General features: G+C 49.0%; 1 protein-coding gene across 1 annotated transcript in view; it reads left to right on the top strand.

Moving 5' to 3' along the window:
• Positions 1 to 22,500, top strand: part of LOC120024767 (ADAMTS-like protein 3) — a 105,267-nt gene that overhangs the window by 37,005 nt on the left and 45,762 nt on the right. The window contains exons 11-15 of the mRNA XM_038969052.1: positions 58 to 353; positions 2,619 to 2,751; positions 17,094 to 17,304; positions 17,719 to 17,898; positions 18,192 to 18,345. Of these exons, the coding sequence (XP_038824980.1) occupies positions 58 to 353; positions 2,619 to 2,751; positions 17,094 to 17,304; positions 17,719 to 17,898; positions 18,192 to 18,345 (974 nt within the window). The remainder of the gene's footprint in view (positions 1 to 57; positions 354 to 2,618; positions 2,752 to 17,093; positions 17,305 to 17,718; positions 17,899 to 18,191; positions 18,346 to 22,500) is intronic.

Here is a 22,500-nt window from a genome sequence, read left to right as displayed (position 1 = left end):
ATCTCAGTGTTACCTAACTCCAATCGTTGACTCTTCCTCTCTGTGTGTACTCTCCAGGTTAATCCCAGGGCCGTGGTCTCCCTGCAGCGTCACCTGTGGGCTCGGCAAACAGACACGGGGGCTGAAGTGTCGTGTCCTCCTCTCCTTCACCCAGACGGAGGTGGACCTGCCCGAGGAGGAGTGCGGTGAAGAGCGGCCCCAGCTGGAGAGGCCCTGCGATGGGGGAGCCTGTACTCTAGGCCCAGGCTTCTCTCCTGACCTCCAGGATCTTCAAGGCCCTCACACCCAGGGTGAGGAGCCCCACCACTGGGACTACAGGGGCTTTAGTGGCTGCTCGGCCTCCTGTGCTACAGGTGAGCTGCACTGGTGCTTCACCGAAACCCAAACGTTGTCCCAAACATTGTAACATTGTTATCCATCATACCAAACATATTTCCCCAAACATTATCTGAAATAATACTGCCACATTATCCCAAAAAGTCATACAAAACATATTCCCAAACATCAAAACAAACATTATCCTAAACATTACCCTAGGTATAATTCTAAATTCCAAACATTACGAAAAAGGGTTGTACTCTAGCATTATCCCAAACATGCAACATCCTTGTCTACATGATAAATCTGGTAATGACTCAAATAACTCCTTCACTATTACCCTGTTAGATGGTTTCTTATTAAAGTGTAATATGTATTTTATACAGGATGGGATTCTCATAGTCATATACAGGAGGTCGGGGGTGTCGTTTCCCCCCGGGGGCAGCATTTGTTCTTTAATGAAGGTCGGAAGGCCACAGTGAAAATTGCTTATATCTCCCTGACTGTCTAGTGATTATTAGCGAGCTAAACAGTCAAGAAACTGTATGAATATAGGTCCATTATCATTTCTACACAGTTTGGATTTGGTTTCAGTCATTTTAAAGTATATTGAGTTAGTTTCCCTCCAAAACAAATATATTATTCATTTAGAAGAACAAGTAGTCAAACCCCTGCAGTAGATGCTTTGTTTCTATCTCAGTGTCCGTGTGTGACCTCTTTGTTTCTCTAACCCCACTATCTCCCTCTCTCAACTCGCCCTCTTCAACTCGCCCTCTCTCAGCTCGCCCTCTCTCAGCTCTCCCTCTCTCAGCTCTCCCTCTCTCAACTCGCCCTCTTTCAACTCGCCCTCTCTCAGCTCGCCCTCTCTCAGCTCGCCCTCTCTCAGCTCTCCCTCTCTCAGCTCTCCCTCTCTCAAATCTCCCTCTCTCAACTCGCCCTCTTTCAACTCGCCCTCTCTCAGCTCGCCCTCTCTCAGCTCTCCCTCTCTCAACTCGCCCTCTCTCAACTCTCCCTCTCTCAACTCTCCCTCTCTCAGCTCGCCCTCTCTCAGCTCGCTCTCTCAGCTCTCCCACTCTCACCTCGCCCTCTCTCAACTCTCCCTCTCTCAGCTCGCCCTCTCTCAACTCGCCCTCTCTCAACTCCCCCTCTCTCAACTCTCCCTCTCTCAACTTGCCCTCTCTCAACTCTCCCTCTCTCAGCTCGCCCTCTCTCAGCTCTCCCTCTCTCAGCTCGCCCTCTCTCAGCTCGCCCTCTCTCAGCTCTCCCTCTCTCAGCTCGCCCTCTCTCAACTCGCCCTCTCTCAGCTCTCCCTCTCTCAGCTCGCCCTCTCTCAGCTTGTCTCCCTCTCTCAACTCTCCCTCTCTCAGCTCACCCTCTCTCAACTCTCCCTCTCTCAGCTCGTCTCCCTCTCTCAGCTCGCCCTCTCTCAACTCGCCCTCTCTCAACTCTCTCTCTCTCAGCTCGTCTCCCTCTCTCAGCTCGCCCTCTCTCAACTCGCCCTCTCTCAACTCGCCCTCTCTCAACTCTCCCTCTCTCAGCTCGCCCTCTCTCAACTCTCCCTCTCTCAGCTCGTCTCCCTCTCTCAGCTCGCCGTCTCTCAGCTCGCCCTCTCTCAACTCTCCCTCTCTCAGCTCGCCCTCTCTCAGCTCGTCTCCCTCTCTCAGCTCTCCCTCTCTCAGCTCGCCCTCTCTCAGCTCCCCCTCTCTCAGCTCGCCCTCTCTCAGCTCGCCCTCTCTCAACTCTCCCTCTCTCAGCTCGCCCTCTCTCAGCTCGCCCTCTCTCAACTCGCCCACTCTCAGCTCTCCCTCTCTCAGCTCGCCCTCTCTCAACTCGCCCTCTCTCAGCTCTCCCTCTCTCAGCTCTCCCTCTCTCAGCTCGCCCTCTCTCAGCTCGCCCTCTCTCAGCTCGTCTCCCTCTCTCAACTCTCCCTCTCTCAGCTCGTCTCCCTCTCTCAACTCTCCCTCTCTCAGCTCACCCTCTCTCAACTCTCCCTCTCTCAGCTCGCCCTCTCTCAGCTCGTCTCCCTCTCTCAGCTCACCCTCTCTCAGCTCGCCCTCTCTCAACTCGCCCTCTCTCAACTCGCCCTCTCTCAACTCTCTCTCTCTCAGCTCGCCCTCTCTCAACTCGCCCTCTCTGTTGTTCTCCGTTTTTGGTCTCCTTACCTCTCTGTTTTTCTCTCTTTTGTCATTCTCCCTTGCTCTCCACCTTGTCATTCTCCACCTAAACCACCCCCCCCTCTCTCTCTAAGCCTGCCCCCCCTCCTCCTCTCTCTCTCTAACTCTGTTCCCCCTCTCCCCCAGGGAGACAGACAGCAGTGGTCAGGTGTGTGAGCCGGGAGAGAGGAGGAGAGGAGGTTGACGATCCTCTCTGTGACCCCTCCAGCCGCCCTCCAGTCATGGGCCGCATCTGCAACCCCGAGCCGTGTCCCCCAAGGTGAGAATCTAACACACATTAGGCAATCCTCTTCTGACTGGCTGGCTGGGTTGAAGGTCAGGCCAATCACAACAACTCATTTACAACAATATACGCTCATTAGCATACCCCTGTTTGTGTGTGTGTGTGTGTGTGTGTGTGTGTGTGTGTGTGTGTGTGTGTGTGTGTGTGTGTGTGTGTGTGTGTGTGTGTGTGTGTGTGTGTGTGTGTGTGTGTGTGTGTGTGTGTGTGCTTTTTAAGTTTTAAGTTTTATTAGTTGTATGAACAGGATACACATGGTATAACCGTCCAACGAAATGCTAACTTTCAGGTTGCTTCTCGACAATGCAACAACAATAACAAATAATAAAATATAAAACTACAAACATAAAGTAAATGGCTCAGTGGAATAGAAATAAGCATTTTAGCATAAGTATAATACAGGAAGGCACAAATTCTAGTACAATATTTACACATGTATTGGGGAAGGGGGGGATTGGGGGGCAAGTGTTTAAATTGTGCTGTATTAGCATTAGTATATATAAGTCTGTTAGCAGCAATTGTGATGTAAGTGCAAAGGTGCAGAAAGTCAGTGCAAATGGTCAGTCCAGTTCAAGCGTTCAGCATACTTGTAGATAGAAACTGTCTTCCTCAGGCACCATTTCAAGTAGATGTCCTGGATGGGTGGGAACACACCCCAGTGATGTACTGGGCCATCTTCACCACCCGCTGGAGGGCCTTGCAGTCGTAGACAGAGCCATTCCAAATACCAGGCTGTGCGGTAACCAGTCAGGATGCTTTCGATGGTGCAGTGGTAGTATTTGGAGAGGATCCGGTGTGGCACGCTGAATTTCTTAAGCTGCCTTAACTTCTTATGGCTGCAGGGGCAGTATTGAGTAGCTTGGATGAAAGGTGCACAGAGGTGCCCAGAGTAAACGGCCTGCTCCTCAGTCATAGTTGCTAATATATGCATATTATTATTAGTATTGGATAGAAAACACTCTGAAGTTTTTAAAACTGTTTGAATTATGTCTGTGAGTATAACAGAACTCATATGACAGGCAAAAACCTGAGAAGTTCCACTTCCTGTTTGGATTTTTTTTTAGGCTGGTCAATTTTCAACCAAGCTCCCATTGAAATTACAGCGAGATATGGATGAGTTTTCACTTCCTACTGCTTCCACTAGATGTCAACAGTCAATAGACATTTGTCTGATGACTCTACTGTGAAGGGGGGCCGAAGGAGACAGGAATGAGTAACCACTGCCATGAGGTGACCACGCTTTGACCACGCGCGTTCACGTGAGAGGCATCTCCGTTCCATCGCTCATCTGAAGTCAATCTAATTCTCCGGTTGGAACATTATTCAAGATGTATGTTAACAACATTCTAAAGATTGATTCAATACATAATTTGACATGTTTCTACTGACTGTTACGGAACTTTTGGACATTTCGTCACGTTTTAGTGAACGCGCTTTGTGACTTTGGAATTGTTTACCAAACGCGCTAACCAAAGTAGCTAAACACCCCAAAAAAAAAAAATAAAAAAAAATAAAAAAAAAAGTAGCTAATTGGACATAGATAACGGACATTATCAAACAAATCAAGCATTTATTGTGGACCTGGGATTCCTGGGAGTGCATTGTGATGAAGATCATCAAAGGTAAGGTAATATTTATCATGTAATTTCTGGTTTCTGTTGACTCCAACATGGTGGCTAATTTGACTCTTGTTCTGAGCTCCGTCTCAGATTATTGCATGGTTTGCTTTTTCCGTAAAGTATTTTTGAAATCTGACACAGCGGTTGCATTAAGGAGAGGTATATCTATAATTCCATGTGTATAACTTGTATTATCATCTACATTTATGATGAGTATTTCTGTTGAAACGATGTGGCTATGCACTATCAATGGATGTTTTTGGAACTAGTGAATGTAATGCGCCAATGTAAACTCAGATTTTTTTATATAAATATGAACTTTATCAAACAAAACATGCATGTTTTGTGTAACATGAAGTCCTATGAGTGTCATCTGATGAAGATCATCAAAGGTTAGTGATTAATTTTAGCTATATTTTTGCTTTTTGTGACTGCTACCTTTCGCTGGAAAAATGGCTGTGCTTATTGTGGTTTGGTGTGACCTAACATAATCGTTTGTAGTGCTTTCGCTGAATCGGACACTTTGGTGGGATTAACAACAAGATTACCTTTAAAATTGTATAAGACACATGTATGTCTGAGGAATTTTAATTATGAGATTTCTGTTTTTTGAATTTGGCGCCCTGCACTTTCACTGGCTGTTGTCATATCGATCCTGTTACCGGGATTGCAGCCATAAGAAGTTAAGAAGTAAAGATCCTGTTGTGCCCTCTTGACAAGAGTGGTGGTGTTGTTGGTCCATGTCAAGTCCTCGGTGAGGTGGACGTGAAGGAACCTTAAACTGCTGACTCTTTCTACTGCAGTGCCGTTGATGTGGATCGGGGCGTGTTCCCTCATCTGCATCCTGAAGTCGACAATAAACTCCTTTGTTCTGCTGATATTGAGGGAAAGCTTGTTGTCCTGCCAGTTCACTCACATCCCTATAGGCTGACTCAGGCCTACAACCGTGGTGTGGTCAGCAAACCTGATGATGGAGTGGGTGTCGCCACACAGTCATGGGTGAACAGGGAGTACAGCAGAGGAGTGAGGACACACCCCTGGGGGGCCCCTGTGTTAAGAGTCAGTGTGGAGGAGATGTTGTTGCCAATCCTCGCAGCCTGTGGTCTGCTCGTCAGGAAGTCCAGGATCTAGTTGCAGAGGGTGGTGTTCAGACCCAGGGCTTTGAGCTTGGTGTCAAGCTTGGAGGGAGCAATAGTGTTGAATGCTGAACTTAGTCAATGAACAGCATTCTCACATAGGTGTTCCTCTTGTCCAGATGTGTTAGGGCCGTGTGTGTGTGTGCGTGCCGGCGTGCGTGCATTACCCAGAGACAGATACAGGCAGATGCACACAGTCCCAGAGACAGATACAGGCAGACACACACAGTACTCAGAGACAGATACAGGCAGACACACACAGTACTCAGAGACAGATACAGGCAGACACACATAGTACCCAGAGACAGATACAGGCTGACACACACAGTACTCAGAGCCAGACAGGCAGACACACACAGTACCCAGAGACAGATACAGGCAGACACACACAGTACCCAGAGACAGATACAGGCAGACACACACAGTACCCAGAGACAGATACAGGCAGACACACATAGTACCCAGAGACAGATACAGGCAGACACACACAGTACCCAGAGACAGATACAGGCAGACACACATAGTACCCAGAGACAGATACAGGCAGACACACACAGTACTCAGAGACAGATACAGGCAGACACACATAGTACCCAGAGACAGATACAGGCAGACACACGCAGTACCCAGACCCAGACAGACCGACACACACAGTACCCAGAGACAGATACAGGCAGACACACACAGTACCCAGAGCCAGACAGGCCGACACACACAGTACTCAGACCCAGACAGGCCGACACACACAGTACACAGAGACAGATACAGGCAGACACACACAGTACCCAGAGCCAGACAGGCCGACACACACAGTACCCAGAGACAGATACAGGCAGACACACACAGTACTCAGACCCAGACAGGCCGACACACACAGTACACAGAGACAGATACAGGCAGACACACACAGTACCCAGAGCCAGACAGGCCGACACACACAGTACCCAGAGACAGATACAGGCAGACACACACAGTACCCAGAGCCAGACAGGACGACACACACAGTACCCAGAGCCAGACAGGCCGACACACACAGTACCCAGAGCCAGACAGGCAGACACACACAGTACCCAGAGCAAGACAGGGCGACACACACAGTACCCAGAGCCAGACAGGCCGACACACACAGTCCCAGAGACAGATACAGGCAGACACACACAGTACCCAGAGCCAGACAGGCCGACACACACAGTACCCAGAGCCAGACAGGCCGACACACACAGTCCCAGAGACAGATACAGGCCGACACACACAGTACCCAGAGCCAGACAGGCAGACACACGCAGTACCCAGAGCCAGACAGGCAGACACACGCAGTACCCAGAGCCAGACAGGCAGACACACGCAGTACCCAGAGCCAGACAGGCAGACACACACAGTACCCAGAGACAGATACAGGCAGACACACGCAGTACCCAGAGCCAGACAGGCCGACACACGCAGTACCCAGAGCCAGACAGGCAGACACACACAGTACCCAGAGCCAGACAGGCCGACACACACAGTACCCAGAGCCAGACAGGCCGACACACACAGTACTCAGACCCAGACAGGCCGACACACACAGTACTCAGACCCAGACAGGCCGACACACACAGTACCCAGAGACAGATACAGGCAGACACACACAGTACCCAGAGCCAGACAGGCCGACACACACAGTACCCAGAGCCAGACAGGCCGACACACACAGTCCCAGAGACAGATACAGGCAGACACACACAGTACCCAGAGCCAGACAGGCCGACACACGCAGTACCCAGAGCCAGACAGGCAGACACACACAGTACCCAGAGCCAGACAGGCCGACACACACAGTACCCAGAGACAGATACAGGCAGACACACGCAGTACCCAGAGCCAGACAGGCCGACACACACAGTACCCAGAGCCAGACAGGCAGACACACGCAGTACCCAGAGCCAGACAGGCAGACACACGCAGTACCCAGAGCCAGACAGGCCGACACACACAGTACCCAGAGACAGATACAGGCAGACACACGCAGTACCCAGAGCCAGACAGGCCGACACACACAGTACCCAGAGCCAGACAGGCAGACACACGCAGTACCCAGAGCCAGACAGGCAGACACACGCAGTACCCAGAGCCAGACAGGCAGACACACGCAGTACCCAGAGCCAGACAGGCAGACACACGCAGTACCCAGAGCCAGACAGGCAGACACACGCAGTACCCAGAGCCAGACAGGCAGACACACGCAGTACCCAGAGCCAGACAGGCAGACACACGCAGTACCCAGAGACAGATACAGGCAGACACACGCAGTATCCAGAGCCAGACAGGCCGACACACACAGTACCCAGAGCCAGACAGGCCGACACACGCAGTACCCAGAGCCAGACAGGGCGACACACACAGTACCCAGAGACAGATACAGGCAGACACACGCAGTACCCAGAGCCAGACAGGCCGACACACGCAGTACCCAGAGCCAGACAGGCAGACACACACAGTACCCAGAGACAGATACAGGCAGACACATGCAGTACCCAGAGCCAGACAGGCCGACACACGCAGTACCCAGAGCCAGACAGGCCGACACACACAGTACCCAGAGACAGATACAGGCAGACACACGCAGTACCCAGAGCCAGACAGGCCGACACACACAGTACCCAGAGCCAGACAGGCCGACACACGCAGTACCCAGAGCCAGACAGGGCGACACACACAGTACCCAGAGACAGATACAGGCAGACACACGCAGTACCCAGAGCCAGACAGGCCGACACACGCAGTACCCAGAGCCAGACAGGCAGACACACACAGTACCTAGAGACAGATACAGGCAGACACACGCAGTACCCAGAGCCAGACAGGCCGACACACGCAGTACCCAGAGCCAGACAGGCCGACACACGCAGTACCCAGAGCCAGACAGGCCGACACACGCAGTACCCAGAGACAGATACAGGCAGACACACGCAGTACCCAGAGCCAGACAGGCAGACACGCACAGTACCCAGAGACAGATACAGGCAGACACACGCAGTACCCAGAGCCAGACAGGCCAACACACGCAGTACCCAGAGCCAGACAGGCCGACACACACAGTACCCAGAGACAGATACAGGCAGACACACGCAGTACCCAGAGCCAGACAGGCCGACACACACAGTACCCAGAGCCAGACAGGCCGACACACACAGTACCCAGAGCCAGACAGGCCGACACACACAGTCCCAGAGACAGATACAGGCCGACACACACAGTACCCAGAGCCAGACAGGCAGACACACGCAGTACCCAGAGCCAGACAGGCAGACACACGCAGTACCCAGAGCCAGACAGGCAGACACACGCAGTACCCAGAGCCAGACAGGCAGACACACGCAGTACCCAGAGCCAGACAGGCAGACACACACAGTACCCAGAGACAGATACAGGCAGACACACGCAGTACCCAGAGCCAGAAAGGCCGACACACGCAGTACCCAGAGCCAGACAGGGCGACACACACAGTACCCAGAGACAGATACAGGCAGACACACGCAGTACCCAGAGCCAGACAGGCCGACACACACAGTACCCAGAGCCAGACAGGCCGACACATGCAGTACCCAGAGACAGATACAGGCAGACACACACAGTACCCAGAGCCAGACAGGCCGACACACACAGTACCCAGAGCCAGACAGGCCGACACATGCAGTACCCAGAGCTAGACAGGGCGACACACACAGTACCCAGAGACAGATACAGGCAGACACACGCAGTACCCAGAGCCAGACAGGCCGACACACGCAGTACCCAGAGCCAGACAGGGCGACACACACAGTACCCAGAGACAGATACAGGCAGACACACGCAGTACCCAGAGCCAGACACGCAGACACACACAGTACCCAGAGCCAGACAGGCCGACACACACAGTACCCAGAGCCAGACAGGCCGACACACACAGTACTCAGACCCAGACAGGCCGACACACACAGTACCCAGAGACAGATACAGGCAGACACACACAGTACCCAGAGCCAGACAGGCCGACACACACAGTACCCAGAGACAGATACAGGCAGACACACACAGTACCCAGAGACAGATACAGGCAGACACACGCAGTACCCAGAGCCAGACAGGCCGACACACGCAGTACCCAGAGCCAGACAGGGCGACACACACAGTACCCAGAGACAGATACAGGCAGACACACACAGTACCCAGCCAGAGCCAGACAGGCCGACACACACAGTACTCAGACCCAGACAGGCCGACACACACAGTACCCAGAGACAGATACAGGCAGACACACACAGTACCCAGAGCCAGACAGGCCGACACACACAGTACCCAGAGCCAGACAGGCCGACACACACAGTCCCAGAGACAGATACAGGCAGACACACACAGTACCCAGAGCCAGACAGGCCGACACACGCAGTACCCAGAGCCAGACAGGCAGACACACACAGTACCCAGAGACAGATACAGGCAGACACACGCAGTACCCAGAGCCAGACAGGCCGACACACGCAGTACCCAGAGCCAGACAGGCCGACACACACAGTACCCAGAGACAGATACAGGCAGACACACGCAGTACCCAGAGCCAGACAGGCCGACACACACAGTACCCAGAGCCAGACAGGCAGACACACGCAGTACCCAGACCCAGACAGGCAGACACACGCAGTACCCAGAGCCAGACAGGCAGACACACGCAGTACCCAGAGCCAGACAGGCAGACACACGCAGTACCCAGAGCCAGACAGGCAGACACACGCAGTACCCAGAGCCAGACAGGCAGACACACGCAGTACCCAGAGCCAGACAGGCAGACACACGCAGTACCCAGAGACAGATACAGGCAGACACACGCAGTACCCAGAGCCAGACAGGCCGACACACACAGTACCCAGAGCCAGACAGGCCGACACACGCAGTACCCAGAGCCAGACAGGGCGACACACACAGTACCCAGAGACAGATACAGGCAGACACACGCAGTACCCAGAGCCAGACAGGCCGACACACACAGTACCCAGAGCTAGACAGGCCGACACACGCAGTACCCAGAGCCAGACAGGGCGACACACACAGTACCCAGAGACAGATACAGGCAGACACACTCAGTACCCAGAGCCAGACAGGCCGACACACGCAGTACCCAGAGCCAGACAGGCAGACACACACAGTACCCAGAGACAGATACAGGCAGACACACGCAGTACCCAGAGCCAGACAGGCCGACACACGCAGTACCCAGAGCCAGACAGGCCGACACACGCAGTACCCAGAGACAGATACAGGCAGACACACGCAGTACCCAGAGCCAGACAGGCAGACACGCACAGTACCCAGAGACAGATACAGGCAGACACACGCAGTACCCAGAGCCAGACAGGCAGACACACACAGTACCCAGAGACAGATACAGGCAGACACACGCAGTACCCAGAGCCAGACAGGCCGACACACGCAGTACCCAGAGCCAGACAGGGCGACACACACAGTACCCAGAGACAGATACAGGCAGACACACACAGTACCCAGCCAGAGCCAGACAGGCCGACACACACAGTACTCAGACCCAGACAGGCCGACACACACAGTACCCAGAGACAGATACAGGCAGACACACACAGTACCCAGAGCCAGACAGGCCGACACACACAGTACCCAGAGCCAGACAGGCCGACACACACAGTCCCAGAGACAGATACAGGCAGACACACACAGTACCCAGAGCCAGACAGGCCGACACACGCAGTACCCAGAGCCAGACAGGCAGACACACACAGTACCCAGAGACAGATACAGGCAGACACACGCAGTACCCAGAGCCAGACAGGCCGACACACGCAGTACCCAGAGCCAGACAGGCCGACACACACAGTACCCAGAGACAGATACAGGCAGACACACGCAGTACCCAGAGCCAGACAGGCCGACACACACAGTACCCAGAGCCAGACAGGCAGACACACGCAGTACCCAGACCCAGACAGGCAGACACACGCAGTACCCAGAGCCAGACAGGCAGACACACGCAGTACCCAGAGCCAGACAGGCAGACACACGCAGTACCCAGAGCCAGACAGGCAGACACACGCAGTACCCAGAGCCAGACAGGCAGACACACGCAGTACCCAGAGCCAGACAGGCAGACACACGCAGTACCCAGAGACAGATACAGGCAGACACACGCAGTACCCAGAGCCAGACAGGCCGACACACACAGTACCCAGAGCCAGACAGGCCGACACACGCAGTACCCAGAGCCAGACAGGCAGACACACACAGTACCCAGAGACAGATACAGGCAGACACACGCAGTACCCAGAGCCAGACAGGCCGACACACGCAGTACCCAGAGCCAGACAGGCCGACACACGCAGTACCCAGAGACAGATACAGGCAGACACACGCAGTACCCAGAGCCAGACAGGCAGACACGCACAGTACCCAGAGACAGATACAGGCAGACACACGCAGTACCCAGAGCCAGACAGGCAGACACACGCAGTACCCAGAGCCAGACAGGCCGACACACGCAGTACCCAGAGCCAGACAGGCAGACACACACAGTACCCAGAGACAGATACAGGCAGACACACACAGTACCCAGAGACAGATACAGGCAGACACACACAGTACCCAGAGCCAGACAGGCAGACACACGCAGTACCCAGAGCCAGACAGGCAGACACACACAGTACCCAGAGCCAGACCTAAAGATAAGGATCAACCAACCAAGCCCCAAATTGCCGTCACAATCCATGGAACTAGCGTGTGTAGTTTTTAACATTCACAGAACGCAGGTGGTTCCAATATCACTGGCAAGGTCTCAACTAGTGTTTTTTTTTTTTACTTGTTATGAAATCATTTAAGTGTCAGCCATATATTCCTACAGAGACATAGGCATAGTCCCAAATTGTACCCTATTCCCTATATAGTGAACTACTTTTGACCAGGGCCCAAAGTGCACTAAATAGAGATTAGGTAGCCATTTGGGACGAAGACATACCTTTTGAGTGAAGCACAGCTTCTAAAAACAAATAATTTTTCATTCAACGTTAGAATAACTTGGAAATGAGGTTCATCTTTGTAATTAAAGTTAGGATAAACATTGCAAATACATTTCTGTTTTCTATGGTGGAATCAAACTTAGAATATACATCTAGATGATTACTGCATCGTGGAGAGGCTTGAATAATAATACAATTGGAGTTTGTGGTCTGACATAACAACTACTAATGGCTTCAGCAGTAACCTGAGTAAAGTTGTTTCTCCAACCGCAGAAACACAGTAGACTCTCTGGCCCCAGAGTTGAGCTCACGCAAGGCTTGTTCATTCAGATAGCCCTATGATGCCACACAGACAGCCCTATGATGCCACACAGACAGCCCTATGATGCCACACAGACAGCCCTATGATGCCACCCAGACAGCCCTATGATGCCACACGGACAGCCCTATGATGCCATACGGACAGCCCTATGATGTCACAAGGACAGCCCTATGATGCCACACAGACAGCCCTATTAGACTGCTGAACACTTAAACTGGACTGACCACCTGCTCTGATTCTCTGCACCTTAACACACACACACACACACACACACACACACACACACACACACACACACACACACACACACACACACACACACACACACACACACACACACACACACACACACACACACACACACACACACACACACACACACATATTCATGCTACATACACATCACAACTGCTGCTACCAGACTCTTATTATACTGCTCAATTTATATACTTCCCCGCCTTCCCCAATACACTTGTAAATATTGGACGATAAATGATCCCTTCCTGTATTATACTGATGTTAAAATGTTTATTCTGTTCTACTGAGCTGTTTACTTTGTGTTAGTAGTCTTATATTTTATTGTTTGGGGTTCAAGCTGCAAAGCTGCTGAAACTCTCTTGTATTTGTTCCACTTCCTTATTGTTATTATTGTGTTCCTTTTTCTGCTGTTTTGGTGATAAAATTCTAATTCCTGTGAGATGAAAAGGCCCAGGATTGTGTAACTTAGCAACATGGTAAAGGCCCAAGAGTCACACCCTCTCATGCAATACCATGCCGATTGGCCACATAGTGGCTCTATAACAAGCGATTGAAAATGCAAACTTTGAAAGGTCAGCCCCCGCATCCTGTGTGACCTAGAGCCATGAAATGTTATACATATTTCCCTCTCCTCACACAGAACAAACTTGCCTCAAGAATCCATAAAATTCGTTATGATGGATTTTCCACCATTTTTTATTTTGTGAAAAACACTTAAAACACTACTCCTCTGCCACCGAATGACTCGATCTTCACCAAACTTGATATCTGAAATCTATAGACCAAGGTCTGTAAGCGCATTATAATCCAGGTTAGTGCGTCAAACAACATTGCCGCAACAGACAAATAAACATTCACTTGGGCGTGTTCTGTCACATAAATGCATATAAATCAGTCACGGATATTCGTTTTGTAACGGAACTTGGTACACATGTTCCAAACACTGTGAGGACTGGAAATGTGCAAGAAAATTGATATCGACCACACAATGGCGCTATTACGGGTACGTTTATTTTTCTCTTGGTCTGTTTCTCTTGGGACACATGCTCAAGGATATGAGTCTAGCTAACCTGTAAAATATGGTCTGCAGGGTAGTGTATGGTTATATCTGTGGCTAACATTGAACGGTCGTAACAAGAGAGAGAGAGAAACTGAGAGAGAGCAAGTGTGTGTGTGTGTGTGTGTGTGTGTGTGTGTGTGTGTGTGTGTGTGTGTGTGTGTGTGTGTGTGTGTGTGTGTGTGTGTGTGTGTGTGTGTGTGTGTGTGTTTGAGCAAAAGAGGCAGGAACATGGTTAATGTTCAAGGAAAAGTCTCTGATTGATTCTAAATGGCTAGTCAGACTGTGCTCTCATTAAGAGAGAATTTGATGAGAGTCAAGCACATATACACACACATATACACACACACACACACACACACACACACACACACACACACACACACACACACACACACACACACACACACACACACACACACACACACACACACACACACATCACAGATTGTTTTTCCAATCACTAACCCAAAGGCAGCAGGACAGCTGGCTCAGAGGGCTAGTGCTCGCTGCGTTCAGGAAAATGCTGATCTTGATTAAGATCAAATCGTTTTATTGACTCTAATAAGAGCAGTGTTTTATCATAATGCATAAAAACAGAAAGAAAGCAGAAGTAAATATACCATTTAGAGTAGAATAACTACTTTGATGGCAGGTTTTGTCAGCAGTAGATCTTCTCTTGTGGTCGGCTGCATCCAGGTTTCTGTTTCATGAAGATGATGGTTATTGCAGAGTAGAAGACTGCTGTGCTATTTATGATCTTATAAATACAGACGTCTCAAAGACTGCATCCCAAATGGCACACTGTTCCCTACATAGTGCACAACTCTTGACCAGAGCCCTATGGGCCCTCGTTAAATGTAGTGCACTATACAGAGAATAGGGTTCCATTTGGGATGCACAAAAATACTTGTGATCCCAGTCAGAACAAAGCCCTGGGAGTGTTGTCTCTGAGGTACTAAGATGGTACGGTATTCTCATCAGTTATCCGGGAGCTCTTAAAATAGACCTCTTAGATAAACACTGTTTCCTCTTTTGCTTTCTCACTCTTACATAAGACGGTGGATGAAGGCACCATGATTGTGTTCCAAATGACACCCTATGGGCCCTGGTCAGAAGTAGTGCACTACATAAGGAATAGGTGCCGTTCGGGACGCAGCCACCATCTCTCTCCTACAGCGTTTTGGTACACCAGAAGTACATTCATTTCCAATGGAGCGCTGCGTTTGCCTTGCAGCATGGCGTTGCAGAGGCAGTTGCAGTGCGTTCTGTGTGCTGCACACCTTGGATTTGTCGAACATATTTCATCAAATTGTGTGCGTAGCCGGCTTGACAGAAATGGTAGCAGAAGGTGAATGTTGAACTTTTGTTGCTCACATATCGAGGTGATAGTGCGTACCGTTTTGCACAATAACGCTGTCGGTGTGATCGAGGCGTAAGGCACAACACAGTAGTACTGTGTTGTTGTCAAGGGCCTGTAACTAAGCATTTCACTGTTAGTCTCCACCTGTTGTTTACCAAGCATGTGACTAATAACATGTGATTAGATTTTGATCCTAGCAGGGTGTCTCCATCTATGACATCTAACTTCATACGGTTGGAAGGAACCATTTATGAAACAATGGATGGATGGCTGGATGGATGGATGGACTGATGGGTGGATGGATGGATGGATGGGTAGATGGATGGATGAATGGGTTTATTTAATGATTAAATGATTGATTGATTGATTGAATGATTGCTGGGTAGGTTTGCTGAGGGAAGCACTACAACCAGGTTCTCACCACATATTCTCTGAGAGAAGAAGAACACAGAGAAACGCTCCCAAAGTGATGTAGGTTTCTCATCTACTGGCTGATTTACTGTCTTCTACTGGGGTAATAGATGTACACAGGAAACAGCTGTAGGGTGCTTTATAAACACACACACACACACACACACATACAGTTATACACACAAACACACACATACAGTTCTACACACACACACATACATACAGTTCTACACACACACACACACACACACACACACACACACACACACACACACACACACACACACACACACACACACACACACACACACACACACACACACACACACACACACACACACACACACACACACATATACAGTTCTACACACACACACACACACACACACACACACACACACACACACACATACAGTTCTACACACACACACACACATACGGTTATACACACTCATGGCTGCTTCTGAGTTCTGAGCCAGTGCAACTCAGAGACCAGTAATCCCTTAGCTCCCTCTCTTCCCCTCACATGTCTCGCTCTCTGTCTCTTCTCTGTCTTTCTCTGTGTCTGTCTGTCTCTCTCTGTCTCTCTCTCTCTCCAACTTCTCTGACCCCTCTCCCTCCCTCCCTCCCACCTCCCTTTCTCTCTCCAGTGCTGCTGTTATAACTCACTTTCTAAGGACTAATGACAGTGGCAGGCCTGCCTTGTGTTTATCTTTACTTTATGAAAGTCATTTATGACACGAGGAGTCACTATGGGTCCTCTCTCTCAGTGGAAATAATGGCCATGAATGGCATCTGCACTCGCCTCCATAAAAACAACATACCATGTGTGTGTCTGTGTGTCTGTGTGTGTGTCTGTGTGTATGTGTGTGTGTCTGTGTGTATGTGTGTGTGTGTCTGTGTGTATGTGTGTGTGTGTCTGTGTGTGTCTGTGTGTCTGTGTGTCTGTGTGTGTGTGTCTGTGTGTGTGTGTCTGTGTGTCTGTCTGTGTGTGTGTGTGTGTGTGTGTGTGTGTGTGTGTGTGTGTGTGTGTGTGTGTGTGTGTGTGTGTGTGTGTGTGTGTGTGTGTGTGTGTGTGTGTGTGTGCGCACGCATGTCTGTGCGTGTGTTTCTCAGTGTAATGATTTATGTGTCTAACATCCTCCCTCCCTCTCTCCTAGGTGGGAGGTGACAGCGTGGACTCGTTGCTCTGCGTCGTGTGGGGTGGGCATCCAGACCAGGAGTGTGTTCTGCATGCGTGTGCTCTCCGTAGAGCAGCAGGATAGTGTGAGTGTGTCAGAGAACGAGTGCAGGGAGTTCAAGCCGTCCATCCTTCAACCCTGCAACCAGGTGGACTGCCCTCCAGCATGGGAGACTGAGCCCTGGCAGGAGGTATTAAGGAGAGGCCGTGGTGTGTGTGTGTGTGTGTGTGTGTGTGTGTGTGTGTGTGTGTGTGTGTGTGTGTGTGTGTGTGTGTGTGTGTGTGTGTGTGTGTGTGTGTGTGTGTGTGTGTGTGTGTGTGTGTGTGTGTGTGTGTTTGTTTGTTTGTTTGTTTGTTTGTTTGTTTGTTTGTTTGTTTGTTTGTTTGTTTGTTTGTTTGTTTGTTAGGTATACGTTTTAGGCATCAACGTTTATTACGGATGGATAGATGGATAGATGGATGGGTTGATCAAAGCATTTGCTTTGTCCACATTTGTTAGAAGCCCTTTGCTACATTCTCTCTCTCTGTCTCTCTGTCACTCTCTCTCTCTGTCTCTGTCTCTCTGTCTCTCTGTCTCTCTCTCTCTCTCTCTCTCTGTCTCACAGTGCTCCCTCTCCTGTGGCGGGGGTAGCCAGGTACGTAAGGTGTTCTGTAAACAGCTGTTGTCTACGGGGGCCTACTGGACACTGGGGGACACAGCATGCCCAGGGGCCAAACCGGCCCCTCATAGGACCTGCTCCAAGACGGACTGTCTCCCCTACATGGCCGGGGGAGAGTGGGGGAAGGTGAGTGGGGATGTGGGAGGGAGGAGAGAGACTGAAGAAGAGTAGGAGAAGATTAATGGAGGGATGGGGAGGGAGGAGAGAGGGATGAAGGGAGAGTAGGATAATGTGAGTAGAGAGGTTGCAGGGGGATGAAGAGGGATGGATGGAGGCAGAGTGGGGGAGGTGAGTGGAGGGAGGGAAGGAGGGGTAGTGTCAGGACCTGTAAGAGGGACGGTGAAAGGAGGAGGGCAATTCCATTTTGATTACACAAAGTTGTAAATGAACAAAATGCATTATAAATGTGTGTGTTGCAGTGCTCTGTGTCCTGTGGTCTGGGAATCCAACGTCGGGAGCCAGTGTGTCGGAGGCTGACCTCAGCTGGACAGGAGGTGATGCTGGCGAGGAGGCTCTGCAACGGCCTCTCCTCTCCACCCCTGGTCAGGACCTGCCGAATGATCACCTGCCCTAGTGAGTACACACACACACTCATACACAACACATACACAAACATACACTCACACACTTGCACACACTCATACAAACTCATACACACTCATACACACACTCTCATACACAGCACATACACAAACACACACACACCACACATTCACACACATACAACCACACACATACACACACTTCCCATGTCTGCATGTCTGGGGGAAAATGTCTTGTGTTGTTCCGTCTGATGTCAGCGCTCCGTGAAGCTCAACTCTACAGAGATGAGACCAGATTAGAGATTCTGAAAGTATACAGTCTCTGCATCCCAAATGGCACCCTGTTCTCTCAAAATGTGTGTACTATATAGGGAATAGGGTGCCATTGGGTCCTGGTCAAAAGTAGTGCACTTGGAAATAGGGTGCCATTTGGGACGTATTCACTGTGAACATGCTATGGGTGAGTAGGAGTCTTAAATATGTACACTTGAAAGTGATCCAAAGTAGTATAGAGAATAGGGTATCATTTGTGATCCAGCCTCTGTGACCATACTGTACCTAAGTACACAGTCTTCGATATCTATATGTCTGGAAAGTGATTATCCATGAGAATAAAGACACAGGAACATGTTCCGTCCTTCAAAATGACTGTTCTTTATCAGGCCATCGACAGCTCCAGTTCTCACTTTGAATGTTTACATTTGATCCAACTAATCGAAAAATGTATATATATATATATATATATATATATATATATATATATATATATATATATACAGTATATATATCTACCTACAGTATATACATGTTATCTATGCCAACGTACAAACAGTACACCATTACTGACCGCAATCTACACACACACACACACACACACACACACACACACACACACACACACACACACACACACACACACACACACACACACACACACACACACACACACACACACACACACACACACACACACACAGTCTTGTACAGCTAACCTTGTGGGGACATACAATTCTGTCCCATTCAAAATCCTATTTTCCCTAACCCTAAACCTAACCCTACAACTAACCCTAGCTCATAACCCTAACCCTACAACTAACCCTAGCTCCTAACCTTAATATTTAACTTAATTCTAACCCTAACACTAATTCTAACCTTAACCCTAAACCCCCAAGAAATAGCATTTGACCTTGTGGGGACTAACAAAATGTCCCCAGCTGGTCAACTTTTTGTTCGTTTACTATTCTTGTAGGGACTTCTGGTCCCCACTAGAATAGTTAAACACGTCCACACACACACACACACACACACACACACACACACACACACACACACACACACACACACACACACACACACACACACACACACACACACACACACACACACACACACACACACACACACACACACACACACACACACACATACTGTAAGCCAACTACTGTTCAGTGCAGCCAAGCGTACTTCCAGAATGAAGAGAACATCTGAAAAGCATACAGAAGGAAGGTCAATGGTTGTTCACTGAGTGTGTGTGAGTTCACACTGTAAAGGAAATAGTCCACTCTCCTACGGTGTGTGTGTGTCCCAAAGTGTTCACTGTGTGCCTGATAGCTACCATCTCTCTGAACAGCCTCAACAGAGAGAGGACATACAATACATGATTGAGTGCCTCACAAATGTCACAGCTACTCCTTAAAGGAAGTGTGTGTGTGTGCGTGTTTGAGAAACTGTCCTACCCAGCTGCTGCTTACGAGGGCCAGGGTCAGAGTGGGGTCATGGCGGGTGTGTGTGTGTGTGTATGTGATGAGCACGCATGCCTGTGCCTCTGTGCATGAACTTTCAACATGTCAGTATACTACATCTATAGATTCACAATAGGGTAGTGTGTATACTACACCTATATATTCACAATAGGGTAGTGTGTATACTACATCTATAGATTCACAATAGGGTAGTGTGTATACTACACCTATAGATTCACAATAGGGTAGTGTGTACTACACCTATAGATTCACAATAGGGTAGTGTGTACTACACCTATAGATTCACAATAGGGTAGTGTGTATACTACACCTATAGATTCACAATAGGGTAGTGTGTATACTACATCGATAGATTCACAATAGGGTAGTGTGTATACTACACCTATAGATTCACAATAGTGTAGTGTGTATGCTACATCTATAGATTCACAATAGGGTAGTGTGTATACTACATCGATAGATTCACAATAGGGTAGTGTGTATACTACATCGATAGATTCACAATAGGGTAGTGTGTATACTACACCTATAGATTCACAATAGGGTAGTGTGTATACTACATCTATAGATTCACAATAGGGTAGTGTGTATACTACACCTATAGATTCACAATAGGGTAGTGTGTATACTACATCTATAGATTCACAATAGGGTAGTGTGTATACTACACCTATAGATTCACAATAGGGTAGTGTGTATACTACACCTATAGATTCACAATAGGGTAGTGTGTATACTACACCTATAGATTCACAATAGGGTAGTGTGTATACTACACCTATAGATTCACAATAGGGTAGTGTGTATACTACACCTATAGATTCACAATAGGGTAGTGTGTATACTACACCTATAGATTCACAATAGTGTAGTGTGTATACTACACCTATAGATTCACAATAGGGTAGTGTGTATACTACACCTATAGATTCACAATAGGGTAGTGTGTATACTACACCTATAGATTCACAATAGGGTAGTGTGTATACTACACCTATAAATTCACAATAGGGTAGTGTGTATACTACACCTATAGATTCACAATAGTGTAGTGTGTATACTACACCTATAGATTCACAATAGGGTAGTGTGTATACTACACCTATAGATTCACAATAGGGTAGTGTGTATACTACACCTATAAATTCACAATAGGGTAGTGTGTATACTACACCTATAGATTCACAATAGTGTAGTGTGTATACTACACCTATAGATTCACAATAGGGTAGTGTGTATACTACACCTATAGATTCACAATAGGGTAGTGTGTATACTGTGTTTTGTGTTTGGAGATATTAGATGGATTGACTTCACCCGAACCGAAGGATTGACTCTCCCCTGCTGTCATGCTAGCCTCAGGTTGTGTCCCAAACAGCACCTTATTCCAAAAATAGTGCATTACTTTTTATCAGGTCCCATAGGGCTCTGGTCAGTACTGCACTATATAGGGATTAGGGTGCCATTTGGGATGTAGCCTCAGAGTCTCAAGCACAAGGTCATGTTGCCTCATCCTTCTAGCCCAGACCTTATCTCATTCCCTGTTATCAAAGCTAATGATATCAAATCCACAGGATTAACTTGACCCAGATATACAGGGAGGGTGCTTCCCAAATGGCAACCTATTTGCTATATAGTACAGTACTTTGGAGCAGAGTCCACATTGCCTCAGTCTAAGTATGACCATACAGGCTCTGGTCACTACATAGGGAATAGGTTGCCATTTGGTACACTTACAGAGAGTGCGTTAGAGGGAGGGTCCGCATGCAATGCCTCACAGTCTAAGTATGACCATCGGTCAGTACGAGACAGAAATTACAGCGATTGAACTGTACTGCTCTTTCGTGAGAGCTTGGTTTTAAGTCCAGCTGATTCCAGACAGAACAGGGTGGAATATCTTGTTCTCTACTGATTGACTATTTTCTCATTTTAAGATCACTTTATTAGATCACTTCATTAGATCACTTTATTAGATCACTTTATTAGATCACTTTATTAGATCACAAGGTCCAACCGAAATGTGACTTCTGCTTTTAACCCCTCCAAAGACATAAATACACCCAGGTTTTGGAGAGGTGTGGGGAGCTGCCACACTGGGCGCCCCGGGGAGCTGTTGTTATGGGGGGTTAAGTGCCTTGCTCAAGGGCACAACGACAGGCAATGGCATCTGGGATTTGATACCAGCAACCCTCCGGTTGCCAGCTTTCTGTCAGACCCAGGATTTGAACTGGCAACCATCCGGTTGCTGAGTTTCCTCTTTAACCGCTAGTCTAACTGCCGCCCAAATTATGGTAATGATAATGTAGAATCATTATTCCAAATCAAATCATTATCATAATGTCAGATATAATGTAGGTTTTATTTATAATATTTTGTGTTAGTTATAAGTTGTTTTATCCTTCTAAACCTTCATGCTATAGCCT

Source organism: Salvelinus namaycush, chromosome 30 (assembly GCF_016432855.1).
Source record: "Salvelinus namaycush isolate Seneca chromosome 30, SaNama_1.0, whole genome shotgun sequence".
NCBI classification, from domain to species: Eukaryota; Metazoa; Chordata; class Actinopteri; order Salmoniformes; family Salmonidae; genus Salvelinus; species Salvelinus namaycush.
This window is presented reverse-complemented; position numbering and strand designations above follow the sequence as displayed.